This window comes from Anguilla anguilla, chromosome 9 (genome assembly GCF_013347855.1).
Source record: "Anguilla anguilla isolate fAngAng1 chromosome 9, fAngAng1.pri, whole genome shotgun sequence".
Taxonomy (NCBI): Eukaryota; Metazoa; Chordata; class Actinopteri; order Anguilliformes; family Anguillidae; genus Anguilla; species Anguilla anguilla.
This window is the reverse complement of record NC_049209.1, coordinates 16989764-17005179: the sequence shown is the minus strand read 5'-3', so window position 1 is coordinate 17005179 and position 15416 is coordinate 16989764. Positions and strand designations below refer to the sequence as shown.

Here is a 15416-nt window from a genome sequence, read left to right as displayed (position 1 = left end):
CCACAAAGGCATCCTATGGGATCCTCAGCAAAGTTATTTTGCTTCATGAAATATTTTGTTTATACTTGCATATTTCATAAACTATATATTTCACTTTACGATACAATAAACTTGTTAATTGATAGAAATGATACAAATCCTTGTTAATATTATGATTGCAGTAGTTTATTTCCGGATTATATGATACTAGTAACAAATGTGTAATGAGTTTGATATAGATCCAAAGTAGGTGGCATGCTGTTTTAACTTTTTTTGTTTTAAGATGTCAGATGTATTGTTCAGATGGAGGTCCTGGGCCAGTGGATGGTCATTTTAGGGGGCTTTTAGATAAAAAAGATTGGGAGCTCCTTGCTCTAAATCCCCTGCTCTTTCTTCTTCTGCTGGCCTGCTGATGTTTTTAATTCTGGACTCACCGTACAGCCCAGGCTCTACAAGGGGACAGGAAGCCCAAGTCTTGTAGAGTAGGATTGATCATGGCTCTGACCCCTGTAGATGGATGGCTTTCATCAGACTAACCCCAGGGGTAAATGCTAGGGGTATATGCCTCTATGCCTGCTGATGTAACATCTTACCTCCTGTGAAGACTGCTGTTTAACTCTCTTCTGTTTCCTCTGCTTTTATATCGGTCACTTCATCTCGTTTTCCTCCTTGTTTTTTCCTCCTTTCCTCCTGCGACCCTGCAGACGGGGCCACGCCTTCCTCCCTCTGGGACGTCCACTGTGTTCATGCTGTCTCAGACCCCCAGCACTCACAGCTTCTCCTGGAGTGCCTGAGGTTTTCCTGCTTCGTTTGCTCTTACCCCTCCTCTCCACCAGGGTGCAGTCTGCCTGCTCTTGTCTTGCATGCAAGTGTCTAACTCACATCGCTGCCTCCCCCGCACCCTGCACTGTGACCTCGAGGTGACGTCCTGTCTGAGCCCAGGAAGCTACCTTTGAAGCCGCTTAGCGCCCCCTGCTGTAATGAGCGGTTTACCTCAAACTGGGGTGATTTGAGTCTTCTGGCAGAGCCGTTGCAGACTGAACTTGAGAAACTGCTGGAGAGTTGTGCCATCCGGGTTATGACTGTGCTCCTGCTGTATGTCTCTGCATGAGTGTGCATGTCAGAGCGCTGAGCCTTGTGTCAGTTATGGCCTGTCTGAGAGAATGCTGCATCCAACATCAACAAGGTCATGCGATGGCAAAGCTTATCTGCATGCGTTCACTTGACAATCTTACAAACAGCCACGATGGGATGTTCGGGTCATGGTGAATGTAGGCCTGTGTGTATGAGACTTTATAGAAAAAATGAAGGATCTTCATACTTTTACTTTCATGCACTGAAAGGTTCAAAAGGTAGACCTTTATAGACCTTTCAGATTTCCTATGCAGAAACTGTAATGCGTTCAAGATTCATGCAGTGTAAATATGGAGAAGTCAGAGCAGTTTCCTCTCTTTACACAAGACGTTACCACAGAGAGATGCAGAGTGCAAGGCGGTGCGTATGCAAGCAGACGGTTCCATCCTGTGGTGTGCGTGGGTGCGTGTGCGCGTGTGCGCGTGTGTGCGTGCGTGTGTGTGTGTTTCTGTGTTTTCGAATAATTGAAGGTGCAGTACTTCCTTCCCTGCTTACCACGATTGCCATTGTTGATTCCGACCATAGTTTTAAAATAGTCTCAGAAGGCTGCGACTCATGCCACCTGTACTCTCCACCTGCTAGCAGTGCAGGGCTGCACTCACTGCATGGCCTGTTGTGCATCGCTGCCGTCCCTGTTTCATGTGGAATGCCTTCGCCGGCGGGAGAATAGTTTAGGTGCTGTTCGGTGTCCGGGGGAGGGCCGCGATCGTAAACGAGATGCCGCCTCCGTCTCAAAGAAGGCAGAAATGGGTGAACTCTGAAGAATGTGCCGCAGCTTAACCTGTCTGTAGATTGATTGAACGTCCATCTCTGTTCTCTCCAGCCTGCAGAAGACCCCCTCCTACATGTAGAAACGTAAAACAAGGTAACCGTAAGTCTCTCCGCTGTCATAACAAGAGAGGCCTGTCCTGTCTGGGGCCTACAAAGATGAATGCGAAATATCAAAAAATTAAAAGAAATCACGTTCAATAAAAACTTCAAAAATCTTTTTGTTTGGTGGCGTGAATAATCATTTGTGATTTTTGGGTGATTTAATTCATTTTGAGTGTCGAATCATTTGATTTTGGATGATTTTATCTGCCTAATCACTTGTGGTGTTTTGTGTGGAAATTTGTCTTTTTGTGTGGGGAATGTGTGTGATTTTTTTGAGAATGCACCAATCCAAGGGGAGTTGTGTTTGTTGGGAAATGTGTTCAGTCGCATGATTTTATGTGTTTTGTGAGTATTGGTCCTGTCACTCCTGTTTGATTTTGGGGTGGTTTTATGCTCTTTGTGGGGTTGGTGTAGGATGCTCTATTCACGGCTGTCTGTCTGTCCGTCCTCCACAGATGCCCGCTGCCATCACGCCGCTGTCCTACAAGCACCTGCAGGAGCTGAACTGAAGACCCGGGGGAAATACTGGGGCAGGAACGGGCAGCACCCTGCCTCTACAGGACCCCCCCCCCAGCCTTCCGAATGCTAGCCGTCTGCACCACTGCCTGTTTTGTTTTGTCTTTAAACCCGCGGTTCGCTCCGCTAGCTTTTGCGACGCCGTCGTCCCTGCGCTGGAGCATGCTGCTGGCCGCGTCTCCATGGCGCTCACGCGTTCGACGCGTCTTTATGCCTTTTCTTTTCAAGGATGCGCTCAATGGCTTCGTGGGTTTTTCTGTCTTTCTATGAAGATTAAATGTATGTGAATCTGACGAGGCTGCGCCGTCAGTTGCTGCGAGCTGCAGTATTTCACTCCCGCTCTCCCAGAATGCTTCACTTCCCATTTTTGGGAAACCAAAAGGATGCCCCGCGTCGTTGCTGTTGGCGAAGAATAATTGAGGTCCGACTACTCTCCCGTCATCTGACTCCATTTGCATTTTACCAAACGATCTTACGTGGGACAAAGCTTTCTTTAAATTGTGGTTCTTCTCCAAAGAGAAACTGTGGACCAAGGGCAGCTGCAATAACAATGAATGATCCTCGAAGCTCAGTCCATTCATTCTGTTTCCAAAAGCCATTGGAAGTGAAAGACATCACTTTGCATCGTATGGCCACACTGCATGGCAAGTGAGAAACATAAAATATTTTGCACAGCGAGTCCTAAACCTGCTTGCTGTGAGACAGCATGGAATTGTGGGATGGAGGGCGGTAGGTACAACAGAACATACAGACACATGATTCTCACACGATTGTGCACTAATACTGATAGCGCGACTATGCATGCAGTGAATCTACCAGCCTTTCGAGAACAGAGATTATGACTGTGTGAACAGATAAACGTACGTATGTGCTTTGGATGCCAAAAATTAGCCAGTGAGAGATCTGAGCCCCGCCTCTTCACCGAGGTTGTGTGTGACCGTGGACTGAGTGACCGCTGCTTTAATAATTACATTGTGTGTTAATTACATTAATGAGAAATCTGTGGTTGGTCATGTGGCTTAGCCGTCAGTGGGGCCACACGCCTGTACGTTTTTTTAAAAGCGTACGGATCGGAGCACTGCCTGTTGCTGCTCGCGCCTCATGTATCTGCAGAAAACGTGGGCCAGCTCTAAATCTGTCACTTGCACGGTCGCACACGGCCATACTGTGAGCGAGAAGCGCTCAGAGGGGGCGCGTCTGGACCGATTGCTGCCAACGGGCTGAGCTCGGCCTGCTGAAACTAAGCCTCCCGCAGAGTCTTTCTGGATGCTGGTGGCATTGTGGGCCGTCGGGTCCTCCTACCCTTTAACTGCATCGTCTCTCAGTGTCAGTTCCGCGTGGGGAACGCTTTTCTGCAGGGTTGTGTCATTCGTTGTTAGGGGGTCGGGCGGACATTTTAAATCCAGCTGCAATGTTTGTGTGTAACGCTTCAAACATTCCATGTGTGCATATACCCATGGTTCAGATCACGTTTTAAAAAAATACGGAATGCCTTTTTTCTTTTTTTTTTTCGAAACACATAATTCTATCGGACCTGTTTGTTGTAATGTGTGATTTTACCTGCAAATGCTATATATTTTTATTACCAGATTTTTATTAATGTGGAGAATGATTTCACAGCGTGTGCTGGTTTTAAATGACCCGGTTCTAATAAACTGCTTTATTTCACCCTTTGAGTACTGCCCCTTCCCCCTGCTCAGTCCGTATAGAGGTGTGTGAATGGGACTTCTCATTGGCTGGGCCACGGTGCTGGGCATCTCTACCTGAAGTCCTTAGCGTCCTGCAGTCTTACTGTCTCTTTACTAATGATGTCATTTACCCAACCTTCAAATTAGTATTTGTAATTAGAAGAGCAAGAAATATTTGAATCTTTTGATTATGATTGGTTTGTTTTGTACGCACAGCATTTTATGATTGTAGATTTGGACGCAATTTAGCAAAATTCAGAATTCGATCGAGAAGTTGTCGCTGTGAAATCTGCGGTTATGAATCATGCAAAGTGAGGTTCTTGATCTTACCGGCCCACGGGGGCTAAGGTTGACCCCTGGGGTCACCAGAGCTAACGGATCTGGACCTGGAGAGGTAGGGGGCAGAGGGGCAGGCTGTGTTATGGAAGAACGATCCTTTGCAATTTTAACAGATGCAAGTCTTTAATCCTCACGTTTGCCTGACTGAAATGCTGTGTTGTATGTTTACAGCAACATTTTTCCAGCAACATTTTCGTAAAAAAAACATAAGTGAATGGGCAAAAAAAAGTCAGATTTGCTCTGAATGTTTAGAGACCTGTTGCTGTTCAGACTCCCGGAGAAGGAGCAGAGGCTGTGTGCTTCAATGGAAACCCCAAACCAGCACCCGTGCCCCTTATATGGGACGCTACACCAACACCTTCTGAACCTACAAGCATCTGAATGTACCTCCAAGACCAGTCAACACAAACTCATTCTGTAATAAAAGGATGTGATTGAAGAGCTCTTTCTGTCTTCGTGTCTCTTTCTCTGCTGCTGTGAAAAGTTGCTTTTCTGTCAGTGGGAGTGGAAGATGATGGGGTGGCCGCAGTTCACTGTGGGGGGTTAATGAGAAGCGGTGTGGGGCAGCCGCACTGGCTGTGAAGCTGAGCTGCACACCGTGACCCCCCCACCATCCCCCCACCCACCCACCCCCACAGAGGCGGGAGGTGTGAGTGCGCTTGCTGTGTGTGCGCCATTGTGTACGCAACTGCATTCTTTAGTGTCTCTGAGGTCATCTGTGTATGCATGTGGAGATGTATGCCTTTAGCTGGGGGAACAAGAGTCAGGCACTGTTTATGGTACTAGCTGTGTTATATATGTGTGAGTGTGCATGTGCCTTTGTGTGGGATATTGAGGCCCCAGCTGGGGTAGAGTCCAACACAAAGCTTGCTCACAATAGCATCTGTGAGATGTGTCCATGACTGCATGTTATTGTGTGTGCGTGCGTGTGTGTGAGTGTGTTTGCTTTGGGGGTGGTGAAATCAGTGCTGGGTTTGCTGCAGTCACAGGGACACACCTGTGAGTTGATACTGTGCTGAAAAGTGTCCCATCCAGTCCCACAGAGGAGGACCAAGATCGAGTTCAGACCGTAGGTGTGCGACGGCTGCTGTGCTGGAGGAAAAGTAGGCGGGGCCTACGAAGCGAGGGACTCCAGCTGGAGAGAGGGATCAGTGGGAGGGGCTGGCAGAGCGACAGGAGTCTGGGCTTTGCGCTCCGCTAAGCTAACGCACCGGACTGGAGTGGAGAGGGCTTATCGTCCTCTTCCTCCAGAGGGAAGTCGCTGCCTCTGAAGATAGGTGCTCCTTTTCTTTGGAAAAGATTGACGGTCTTATCGCTTTCCTGAGGTTGACATCCCCCATCTAGCCGTGGGAAAGACCTCCGTTGTGTGTGTGTGTGAGTGCGTGTCTCTTGGCTCTAACACTGGGAGACAGCGCTGTTCACTCTCTGGACCAGAGATACAGTGTCCACGTGCTTCCGCAGGTCAGGGTGACTCCAGGTCAAAGGGCAGTAAGCTGTAAGCACGGGAGCATCTCCAGTAAGGCCTATTAGGAGGAAGCAAAGCTGAGACCCCTCCAGTCTGTTGTGGGGGTGCACGGGAGGCAGCATAAGCATGTGAACCCCTTGGAGGAGCTGAGCTTTCTCGGTGAGCGGGCGCTTCAAGCCATGTCAGAGGAAGGTGACAAGACAACGCTGGGAGAGATGGAGAGCTACCACAAACTTCTGCAGACTGTGTCCCAGCTGGAGGGCACACTAGCACGTAAGTATGGTTTCTCTCTCTTTCTCTCTGACGCGCACACCTTGGAGTTGTGCCAGCCTGGAGCCCCCGGCCCAGCTTGTTTCCTATGGCCTGGCTCTCCTAATAACAGGAGCAGCGCTCCTCTCTCCCCACCACTCTCCATTGTGTTTCAGCTGCTTAACGCTGCCACGGGAAGTGGATCACGGTACAGCAATGCTGGGGATTAGGGAAGCTATTTTTAAGCGATTGGGGTGTAATACTTTTATCCATAATGCCTCTTTAACCCTTCATGTGACCGCAGCTGTAATTGCATTGTACCATTGTGGTTGTGAAATGATTTCTTTTTAACATTTTTTCCACAATTTTTCCTTTATTTTATGCCCAGTTCTACTCGTACTGTATTTCAGCAGGTCTCATTGCTGCAACCTCGTGCATTAGTGTAGACAAGCTTGCACTTTCTTTAAAGGTGCTTATAGATCCACCTTTTCTTCTCACTCTACTGTCCGCCAGCTTAGTTTAATTTGCAGCTGATGCACACAGATGATTAGACCCCACCATCAGAACCCCTTCCTCCCTGGGTGATGCTACAACAAAGTATGCTTTGCCCCAGATGGCTGCGGTTCACAGTTCTCTGACTTGGTCTTTATTCAAAACTAGATTGTGGTTGCATCAACATACTGGATGTGCCACCAGCAGCACTTTATGGTGAAATTTTAAAAGATGCACTTCCTGTACTTTTGCTTGGATGTTCAACATGGCGGTGCTTTTCAAGCTTTATAGAGTACCTACAGATCTAACTTCATCATTTTCCTGGCCGATTGCTCCACGTGAAAATAAGGGAACTGGACCGATGTAGCACCACATGCTGGCAAGTGTCGCTAACGTTCTCTCTCACTGTAGCACCTATTGATTTGTATTCAGAGATACAGCTTGTGAATGGATTTTTCTGGTAATAATATTCATGTAATGTCGTCCATTGCATGACCCATTGTTTGTGCCAGTCTGTTGGCGGAGGAAGCTCTAAAATGATAATTCACAGATTATTGCAACAATACGGCCTTGACACAGTTTCATTATTGGCTATATAAATAAAAATAAAAAAACATTAACGGCTTTCCATGTGCTTTTAAAGACTCTTGAGCCAGTGCAGGTCTCCTTCGACTAAACTATTTAAAGAATGTGGTGCCGCCAAGGCTCCTGAATGCTTTCTGCACTTCATTCCGCTGTTGGATCAGAGGACCGTAATCCGCAGTTCATGATGGAGTAGGAGGCTAATGACACATCCCCACGTGAGCTGTAATCGGCAAATGTAGCCAGAGCGCACGAGCCACTAAGGACAAGCGTAGCCAGAGCACACGAGCCACTAACGACAACCGCAGAGTTGGACCTATTGGCAAACGCGCCAGCTGCAAGCCTGTCAACTGTAATTATCGGACGCCCCGGTAAATCGCTGCTCAGAAACGGCGGCGCAGTGGCGATTAAACTAGCCGCAAAGTGGTGTGTCCCATCACCGTGCCGAGCATGATGAAAAAACTTGGACTCTGGCCGTTTACGGGCAATTTCATCCTGGGTCGCCATGGAAGCGGGATCACTATGTAAATAATGTCCCACTCTTTGAGAATAAAGGTACTGATCACACATCATAATTTTCTGCCCTCTACCCCTCAGAACAAGCAACAGGTAAGGTTTGCATCAGAGGATAGATGTACACGCTGTATCTTAAGCAGAAAACAGCTGTTGTATTTGAGTGCTTTTGGCAACATTTGTGTTAAACCTGCTTTGTTTGCACAATTTACATTCTGCCTTATAGGAGTTTACTGAGTGCTCCCCAGGACACAACCTCTATATAATAATTTTGAAACAAACAAAACTCTTATTGCTGTGTCATAATTATGTTTGCAAGCCACATGCACCGAAAGCTGCCATTTTAAATCTGATGGCTTGAATATCTGGAACCATGATACAGAAACATGGCTTGCCAGGACACTCAGCCAAATGCAGACGTGTTCTCGTTGCAGTCACTCATTGATCGCTCTTATCCATTATTACGATCTGTTTTGAATGGAGATATTTTGCTTTAAAAAGGTTCCATGCGCTCAATTTATTACAATTAAGTAATAAACCAAGTAGGCCATGCAGCAATACAGTGCACTTCACCAATACAGCTTTGCTTTTTCATGCTACTGCCAAGCCCTGCTCAAGTGTTATAACCACAAAGCATCTGCAATGAACTCTCACAGATTATTTAACATGGACAAGCAGGGGGTAATGCTCCCTTTATATAACATTGCTGAGACATTGACTCTGTTATTGCATGTGTATTCCTGAAAAGGGTCTAAAGGTTTGAAGGAGGGGTTGTACATCATCATTATTAGCTTTTGGTCTTAAGGAGTAGCCTTTGGTCAATATGTACCCAGCAGCTCAAAATTGAATTGTTTCCTTCATGTTTCAACGGTAGCATGTTAGCAGAGAACGCAAAGGGGAGGAGACTATAAAACCTGGCACCCATCCTGTTTCCACCCACCCCATGATGTTTACCATGTCCCAAGTACAGTCACTATAGCTGACCATGGTTTATCTAACAGTGAGACACACTGTGTCACAATACACTCTGTTAAAGCTGCAGTTTTAACTGGTGCCCCTTCAGGTTTTTCTCATCCACTTTTAAGTATTTTGTCAGGGATTTAAACACAGACATTCAGCTGTTGTACTTTAACAGTATGCCATTGTGTTAGAGAGGCATGAGAATGAGGAGCTGTGTGTTTCCACCAGCGCCGCAGAGGCCGCGTGGAGTCCTGTGTTTGATGGGAAAGTGACGATCTGCTCAATGGAGCGGAACAGACCGTGGGCCATGTTTGCTGATGCTGAGCAAACAGTGCAGTGCTGTTGCAGTTGACTGGTGTTGAGGGACAAACGGTTGATTTACTGTTCTATTAACATTTTCTCAGGCTCTAGATCACAGTATAGAAACCAGCTACTTTCCCTGATTTTCAGAATAATACATTTTTTTATTTTTTTTTCTGCTTTACTCAAATGTTTTCCACAAGTTGCAGCATCACACTTGCCTTTTACATTGATGACAAGTGTGGAACAAGTAGGTAGAGGCTTCACTGTTTCCAGAATTCAGGTTTGATGTGTTTGCAACAGTAGACTATGTTGGCTGGATGATGTGTTTAAATTGTTATGATACAGGCATTATGAAAGGGGTGGGGTGTGTATGTTTGAAAAGCAGGTTATGAAATGGTAATATCTGGCAATAACAACAACATCCGTTCCTAATTACATTGCTATAGAGATTCTCTGGAGCTGAATAAATGTACAGTGCTGAGCTCTTCCCTTACTGGGAGCCATAGAGCAGCATTTGGCTCAGTAATGTTAAAATAGCTGCAGCTAACAAAGCTCATGTTAGCTGCAGCCATTGCAGCCTATCAGTTGTACAGACTTCCATTGCCTCTCTGTGCTCGAGCCAGCAGAGGAAGCCTCCTCAACAACGCTAATTAAAGGTTCCTCATTATTTCTTTTCTGTGAATCATGAAGCCCAATTCACTGTCTCTCCTCATCACGCGACAACAGGTGGTCGTCAGCTTACCAGCCCGGCACTGCTAAAGGCTAAACTCATGAAATATTCACAGCTGACGGGCAGAGTCGTTAACTCTGCGATGCCGGGATGACAGATGCTCTTGCACCTGCCAGTGAGACGGATCAAACCGTGGCCATACCTGGAACATGGTTATTATCTGTTTGTGCTTGTGTTTATTTTCAATCCTCTGTTTGTATTATTCATGAGACGAGCGTATTCTTAGGTGTCCTGCTAAATGATTCTGTGGAATTGTTTTGTATTCGTCTCAGCATGTGGTAGCAAATTGTCTGTGTGTGGGTCGCAAGCCAAATTCTCAATCTATTTTTCCACTTGCTCTTGCTGGTGTCACAAAGCTTTCTATTGCAACACAGCCTGGATGCCAGAATTTTTTTGACTGGTTATAAGTTGTATTTAACCATCCACCAGCTCTGTGTGAGTAAAATTGGTTAGTCAGCTAACATAGCTGTTTTTCTGTCCTCAGTAACAGGAAAAGAGGTTTAAGTCCCTTACTGCCCGTTCAGCCATGTGATATATTATGTGAGTATAGCTTAAGAGGCCTTGCCTGCTGTGCAAAGCAGTGCTGTGGCTGTTCTGACCCACAGAGTGAAATGTAAAGCTGCGAATGTGGAGGTCCTTGTGAAAAATGGCACATTAGCTATGCATTGAGGACTTTGCGGGGTGATGGCTTGTGTACTGGTGAACTGACCTCACTGGTGAACAAAGTGTTGCAGGTTTGTATCCTTGGTGGTGCACCATTGCTATGCCCTTCACCTAGGCACATGCCCTGAAATGGAATGTTGGTATTTAATATATCTATGTCAAGTAATGTTGTGAGTAATGTACAAAAATCTGTGTATCTCCAAGGGTGGAGCATGGATATAGCATAATATTATAACAATTCAACTCTGTACAGTGACACAGCTCCACAATAGGCCTGCACAGTACCCACTGTCCCAGACTTTAGCCTCATCTGCACCGCTGCTAATGCATGTGGTACAAGTATGTTGTAAAAGACCCAGTGCAATCAAAATGCAATTTTTAAAGTGTTAGATTGTACCAAAAATATGTCCAAAGAAGACTTAAATAGTTTTTTTTTTAAATCCTGAACGCTAATAAGTTCTTATACTTCCCCCTAGTGGAGGATTTGGTGTTTTGGACACCGTACTACTTGCATGTGCAAAATTGTGATTTATATTTTAAACAAAAAGTGGAGACTCTGTTTAGTGGGCTGCTGCTGAGAAATTAGCTTAACATGAATATCCTTTATCCGTATCTGTCAAACAGAAGTATATATATTTATCTTGTTAAGAAAAAAGTCTCTGCATCGGGTCTGTTCTAAACCTATAAACCTTCAATATGTGTTTTGTAATTTTTGAATATTACCACTGGGTGGCAGTTTAGTTGTACTTGCTCAGTGTGAATCCAAAGTTGAACATAAAGCATTTTTTGTGAGAGGTAACAATTTTATGGTGTGTATTGGAAGGAACTTTAGGTTTAGGATTTATTTATTTATAAGAAATTTCACTATTATTTCTCTGTTCATTCAAATTGTCTTAAATATGATCTCTGTCTGTTCTCCCCTGTGACGGAAACTGTGGAGACTGTTTTTTGTTCATGTGCTCAGTGAAACCAACTCAAATGATATTGCTTTATTTTCTGTAATAAGAATTTATTGATCAAATAAGTGGTGCCCCTGATTGATGTCCAAACGACCAGGATATCCCTGCATTCAGCTTATATACTAATTATTATTAATACTTATACTAATTACTATGGAGTCCTTTTTGTGCTCTATATCGTGCGAACAATGCAAACTAATAGACACACTCTCTTCTCTCTAACAGGGGTAATGGCCCCCATGAGCATTAAAGAAGTGCATGACTACATGGAAAAGCAGGTTGCCTACCTATCAGGTAAGATTTGTTTGCCTGTTTCCAAGATCATCTCATCAACAGTGAATGCTTGCATGCATTTCTAGCTGTCCTATAACAGAGATTTCTCAGAGTGGTTACATATATAAATTAATTAATCCCGACCATTTGAAGCACAGTCACACTGCATTATCCAAGGCAGATTATATTCTATATGGAAATTGAGGCAGAGTATTGCCTGTTGGTTTGTTTATTGACACTCTTTATTCCTGTGTTACATTTAATTTTGACTGAGCATTATTCATATTTCCAAAGGTGTGGACACAGCAGCCATTTTGATTTCCTGCCTCTTACACTGAAAACGTGTGAGTGGACAGAAAGCAATGCTAGGCTTGTTCAAGCAAAACGAGAGGCACATTATCTCCCTCGTTGCCCTCATGGAAGCATTTTGTAAAAAGGTCATTAGCCAGCAAGCCTCTGCCGTGCACAGGGCTCAGTCTTTCACCACAGTAATAGAGCAGTTATACAGCTTTATGTATCACTGGTACCAGTACCAAGATCCGTCTCCTCAACAAAGTGCTCAATCCACAATGTACCCGGGCACCTTGGCCTGTTCTCTTATCAGCCCTGTCCCCACTATTCTCTCTGTAATGTAGTTAAATTTGCCAATGACACATCAAGACAATGGTACTCACAAGGGTAATAGTATTACAGTAATTTTTTGTCCATCCAAATATTATCATGTATTTTAGCAGTGGTTGCACATTATTCTGCATGTGGAAGAAGTAGGAAAACAACATACCAATCCATCACCACTGACATCTTCCCCTGAGGGGCCTGTTTTACATCACTTGGGTTAAACTGAACAGGATAGCTGCAGCATTATATCTCTGTGAAAGTCTTCTATCTGCACTATGTAAGAATTTGTGTTGTTTAACGTTGTTGCGAATGTCATGTCTGATCTTTCTTTGCTTCTGCCAGGGGGGCGTGGGAAGGAGTCCAGTGCCATCGTAACCTTCCCAGAATGCACTGCTTTCCGGGACATTCCAGATGATGCCCTGGATAAAGTCTTGAAATACCTCACTTTTGCACAGCGGTGTGTATGAAACATCTCTGCCAGGACCTTAGCATCTCTTTTCCATGTTTCTGTCTCCCTCTCTTCCCTCCTCTTCCCTTCTGCCTTGCAGAGTGCTCCTTCTCTAGAACACTTTATTGAGTATTCTCTGCACACACGGCTTCAAGCTTTTTTTTTTGTTCTGTTCCTCGAGTTCAGCTGGACTCCCCTTACTCTGTTGACAGCTGGCTCTCTAAGGGACAACTGGTTTATTCATAGTGTTGGTCTTTCCTGAAAGCTCCATTGTTTTTAGCTCAATAGCTGTGTTCAGTAAATAATGCCTTTTGTGTTGGCCTTTATTCAACAATCCTGCTTCATTATTACATTTATATCGGTGGCCCTGTTTCATAAACTTATGCGGTTATTAATGGAAGGTTGGAACCTATGAACCATCCATTTATGCTTTCATCTAATGTACTTTGCATTTAAGTGCATTTTTATTTCTTACAGAAAGTGCTTGCACATATGTGTTGGCATGTGTAATAACAATAACAATAGTAGTAATAATAATAATAATGGAAGCAGTAGCTGGGTCCAAGCACAAGTTGCTGGTAGCACAAAATGGCCACCAAGTGGCAGGCTATGCTCATAAGTGTACAACGTTTAGTGGTTTAGGCAAGTTTTTTTCCTGTTTCCTAATTGTTTGCCAAAAATAAAGAACAAATCCTGCAATGCAACTGTGTCACAAAATTAAATTTGGTTAAGAAACCCATGTACCTGTCTGAGTTTATAAAGTTCAATCAAACTCAGTCATATTTCCATTTTGATTGATTGTCATAATTCCAATGGGTTTTTAAATAATTAGCGTTCAAACTTAGTACACATCCGTTTCAAAATATTGCATGGCACAAGTCATGGGCCTGCCAAGGATTGACAAAGCAGTAAAAGTCTGCTTGCTGAAGCTGCACAAGGGTCCTCCTCTGATTCCTGTCTGTGCCTGATATCTCATCAGTGGGGTTTGTTCTTGTTTGTGCATTCCCATATTGATATCACAAGTCGCAGCAATGAACATGTTGTCGGTTTCAGATTGGGAGATAAAGTAGAAGATACCAGAACAAATATGGTGCGCACCAAATTTAAGATTAATCAGATGTATGGTTCATGGGGAAAAGATTATTTGTTTTAGTTTGAAAAATTCAGAATAACCTAGTATGGTAGACTTTATCGGTGCTAAAACCAAAGTTGTTCTTCGTGTGGACAAAGATGTTAAGACATTATTTTCATGTGCTCCGATTAAACAGGCCAAGCGGGCTGTACTTTCAGATTTAGATTTTTAAAATGTATTGCCATCATCTTGTCCTGATTTCAGTTGGTACCACTTTAATACAGCTTGCTGTTTCTACCATGTTTACGAAGTTTTCATCGTGCAGTCCAGGAGGTATAGGCAATATAACTGGAGAAATCCAATAAGGGAAAAAAAACAATGCACCAAAAACAGTAGGGTTCCTGTACATGCTGTGTTTGGACCCATAATAATTTTCTTAATTTATACAGTGCATCTCATGCAGGCCTTCAAAGTGTTTTCCAGATAAAAGGTGACAATGAAGCATAATCCCACATGAAATAAACAAAAAAGCTAAACTTAAACAAGCATGATGAGCAAAGAAAATTAAACAAGTAATATGTGTCAATAAAAATACAAGGAATAAAGATTTTAAAACATGCTTCAAAGTGATTTAAAAATAGAGGCTGTCTGTAAAATTCAGATGCTCCGGTAGATTCCCTTGAGTTCCATAATTTAGGTGCCTACACAGAAAACAACTATAGTTGCACGTTGTCTATGTAAATACAATGCTTTCTACAATTTTTCCAAGAGCAGAGCATATGAAAAGAAATTAGTAGTTGTCCCAGTATGGATCCCTGAGGGACTCCACAGGGACCCTGAAAACTATATCAGAGATGACAGAACTAACTTTGTAAACTTCTGGGAAGTGAACTGCAGTCTGAAATTACTTAAATTCAAGTTTAATTAATATTACAGATGTATTAATGGATCACATGTGACTTACTAATAGTATTAATAGTTATATGATGTCACTTCAATGTATAGATATATTAGAAAAACAAAATATTCCATTATGAATAGATTACATTACATTACAAGCATTTGGCAGACGCTCTTATCCAGAGCAACTGACAACAAAGTGTATAACCATAACCAGGAACAAGTGTGTTGAAAACCCTAGAGGGAAGTACAGTTCCAAGTGCAGGGAACGACCGCATAGTTTAACTTGTCCCTTTAGGCTAATCTGATTAACACAAACAGATTTCATTTTATAATAATAATTTTAAAAAACAATGTAAATTATATTTAATTGTTCTGATTTTGTTACACAACATGTTTTAAATGCATAATAGTTCTCACCTTGGTTTGTTTAGAATCCAGCAACCTGGTGTGAAGTTTGTAATTATTCTTGACCGAAGACTGGACACTTGGACCTCCATTAAAATTGCATTGGCAAAGATAGAGGTGAGTCTGCCGGCGGTTTCAAGAAAACGATTAGAAGTGGAGGAAATTAGTGTAATTGAAAGAACTCTGACAGCTGTTTTTGTTGAACTTGTAATTCATTTTATTTTGTACGTACATAGGATCAAAGTAATCTTT

The 15416-nt window shown here is 43.6% G+C and overlaps 2 protein-coding genes across 6 annotated transcripts in view; both read left to right on the top strand.

Moving 5' to 3' along the window:
* Positions 1–4972, top strand: part of LOC118235984 (phospholipid-transporting ATPase 11C-like) — a 46292-nt gene extending 41320 nt beyond the window's left edge. The window contains exons 29-31 of one of the 3 annotated variants that reach the window (XM_035433920.1): positions 684–774; positions 1937–1978; positions 2442–4972. In XM_035433920.1, the coding sequence (XP_035289811.1) occupies positions 684–773 (90 nt within the window). In that variant the 3' untranslated portion in view covers position 774; positions 1937–1978; positions 2442–4972. The remainder of the gene's footprint in view (positions 1–683; positions 775–1936; positions 1979–2441) is intronic. The other 2 variants (XM_035433922.1, XM_035433921.1) reach the window with 2 other exon arrangements.
* Positions 4973–5932: 960 nt separating this feature from the next.
* The window catches only part of LOC118236645 (proto-oncogene DBL-like), a 34996-nt gene continuing 25512 nt past the window's right edge, over positions 5933–15416 (top strand). For all 3 annotated transcript variants that reach the window (XM_035435180.1, XM_035435179.1, XM_035435178.1), the window contains exons 1-4: positions 5933–6267; positions 11671–11739; positions 12679–12793; positions 15191–15281. In XM_035435180.1, coding sequence (XP_035291071.1) covers positions 6174–6267; positions 11671–11739; positions 12679–12793; positions 15191–15281 — 369 coding nt within the window. In that variant the 5' untranslated portion in view covers positions 5933–6173. The remainder of the gene's footprint in view (positions 6268–11670; positions 11740–12678; positions 12794–15190; positions 15282–15416) is intronic.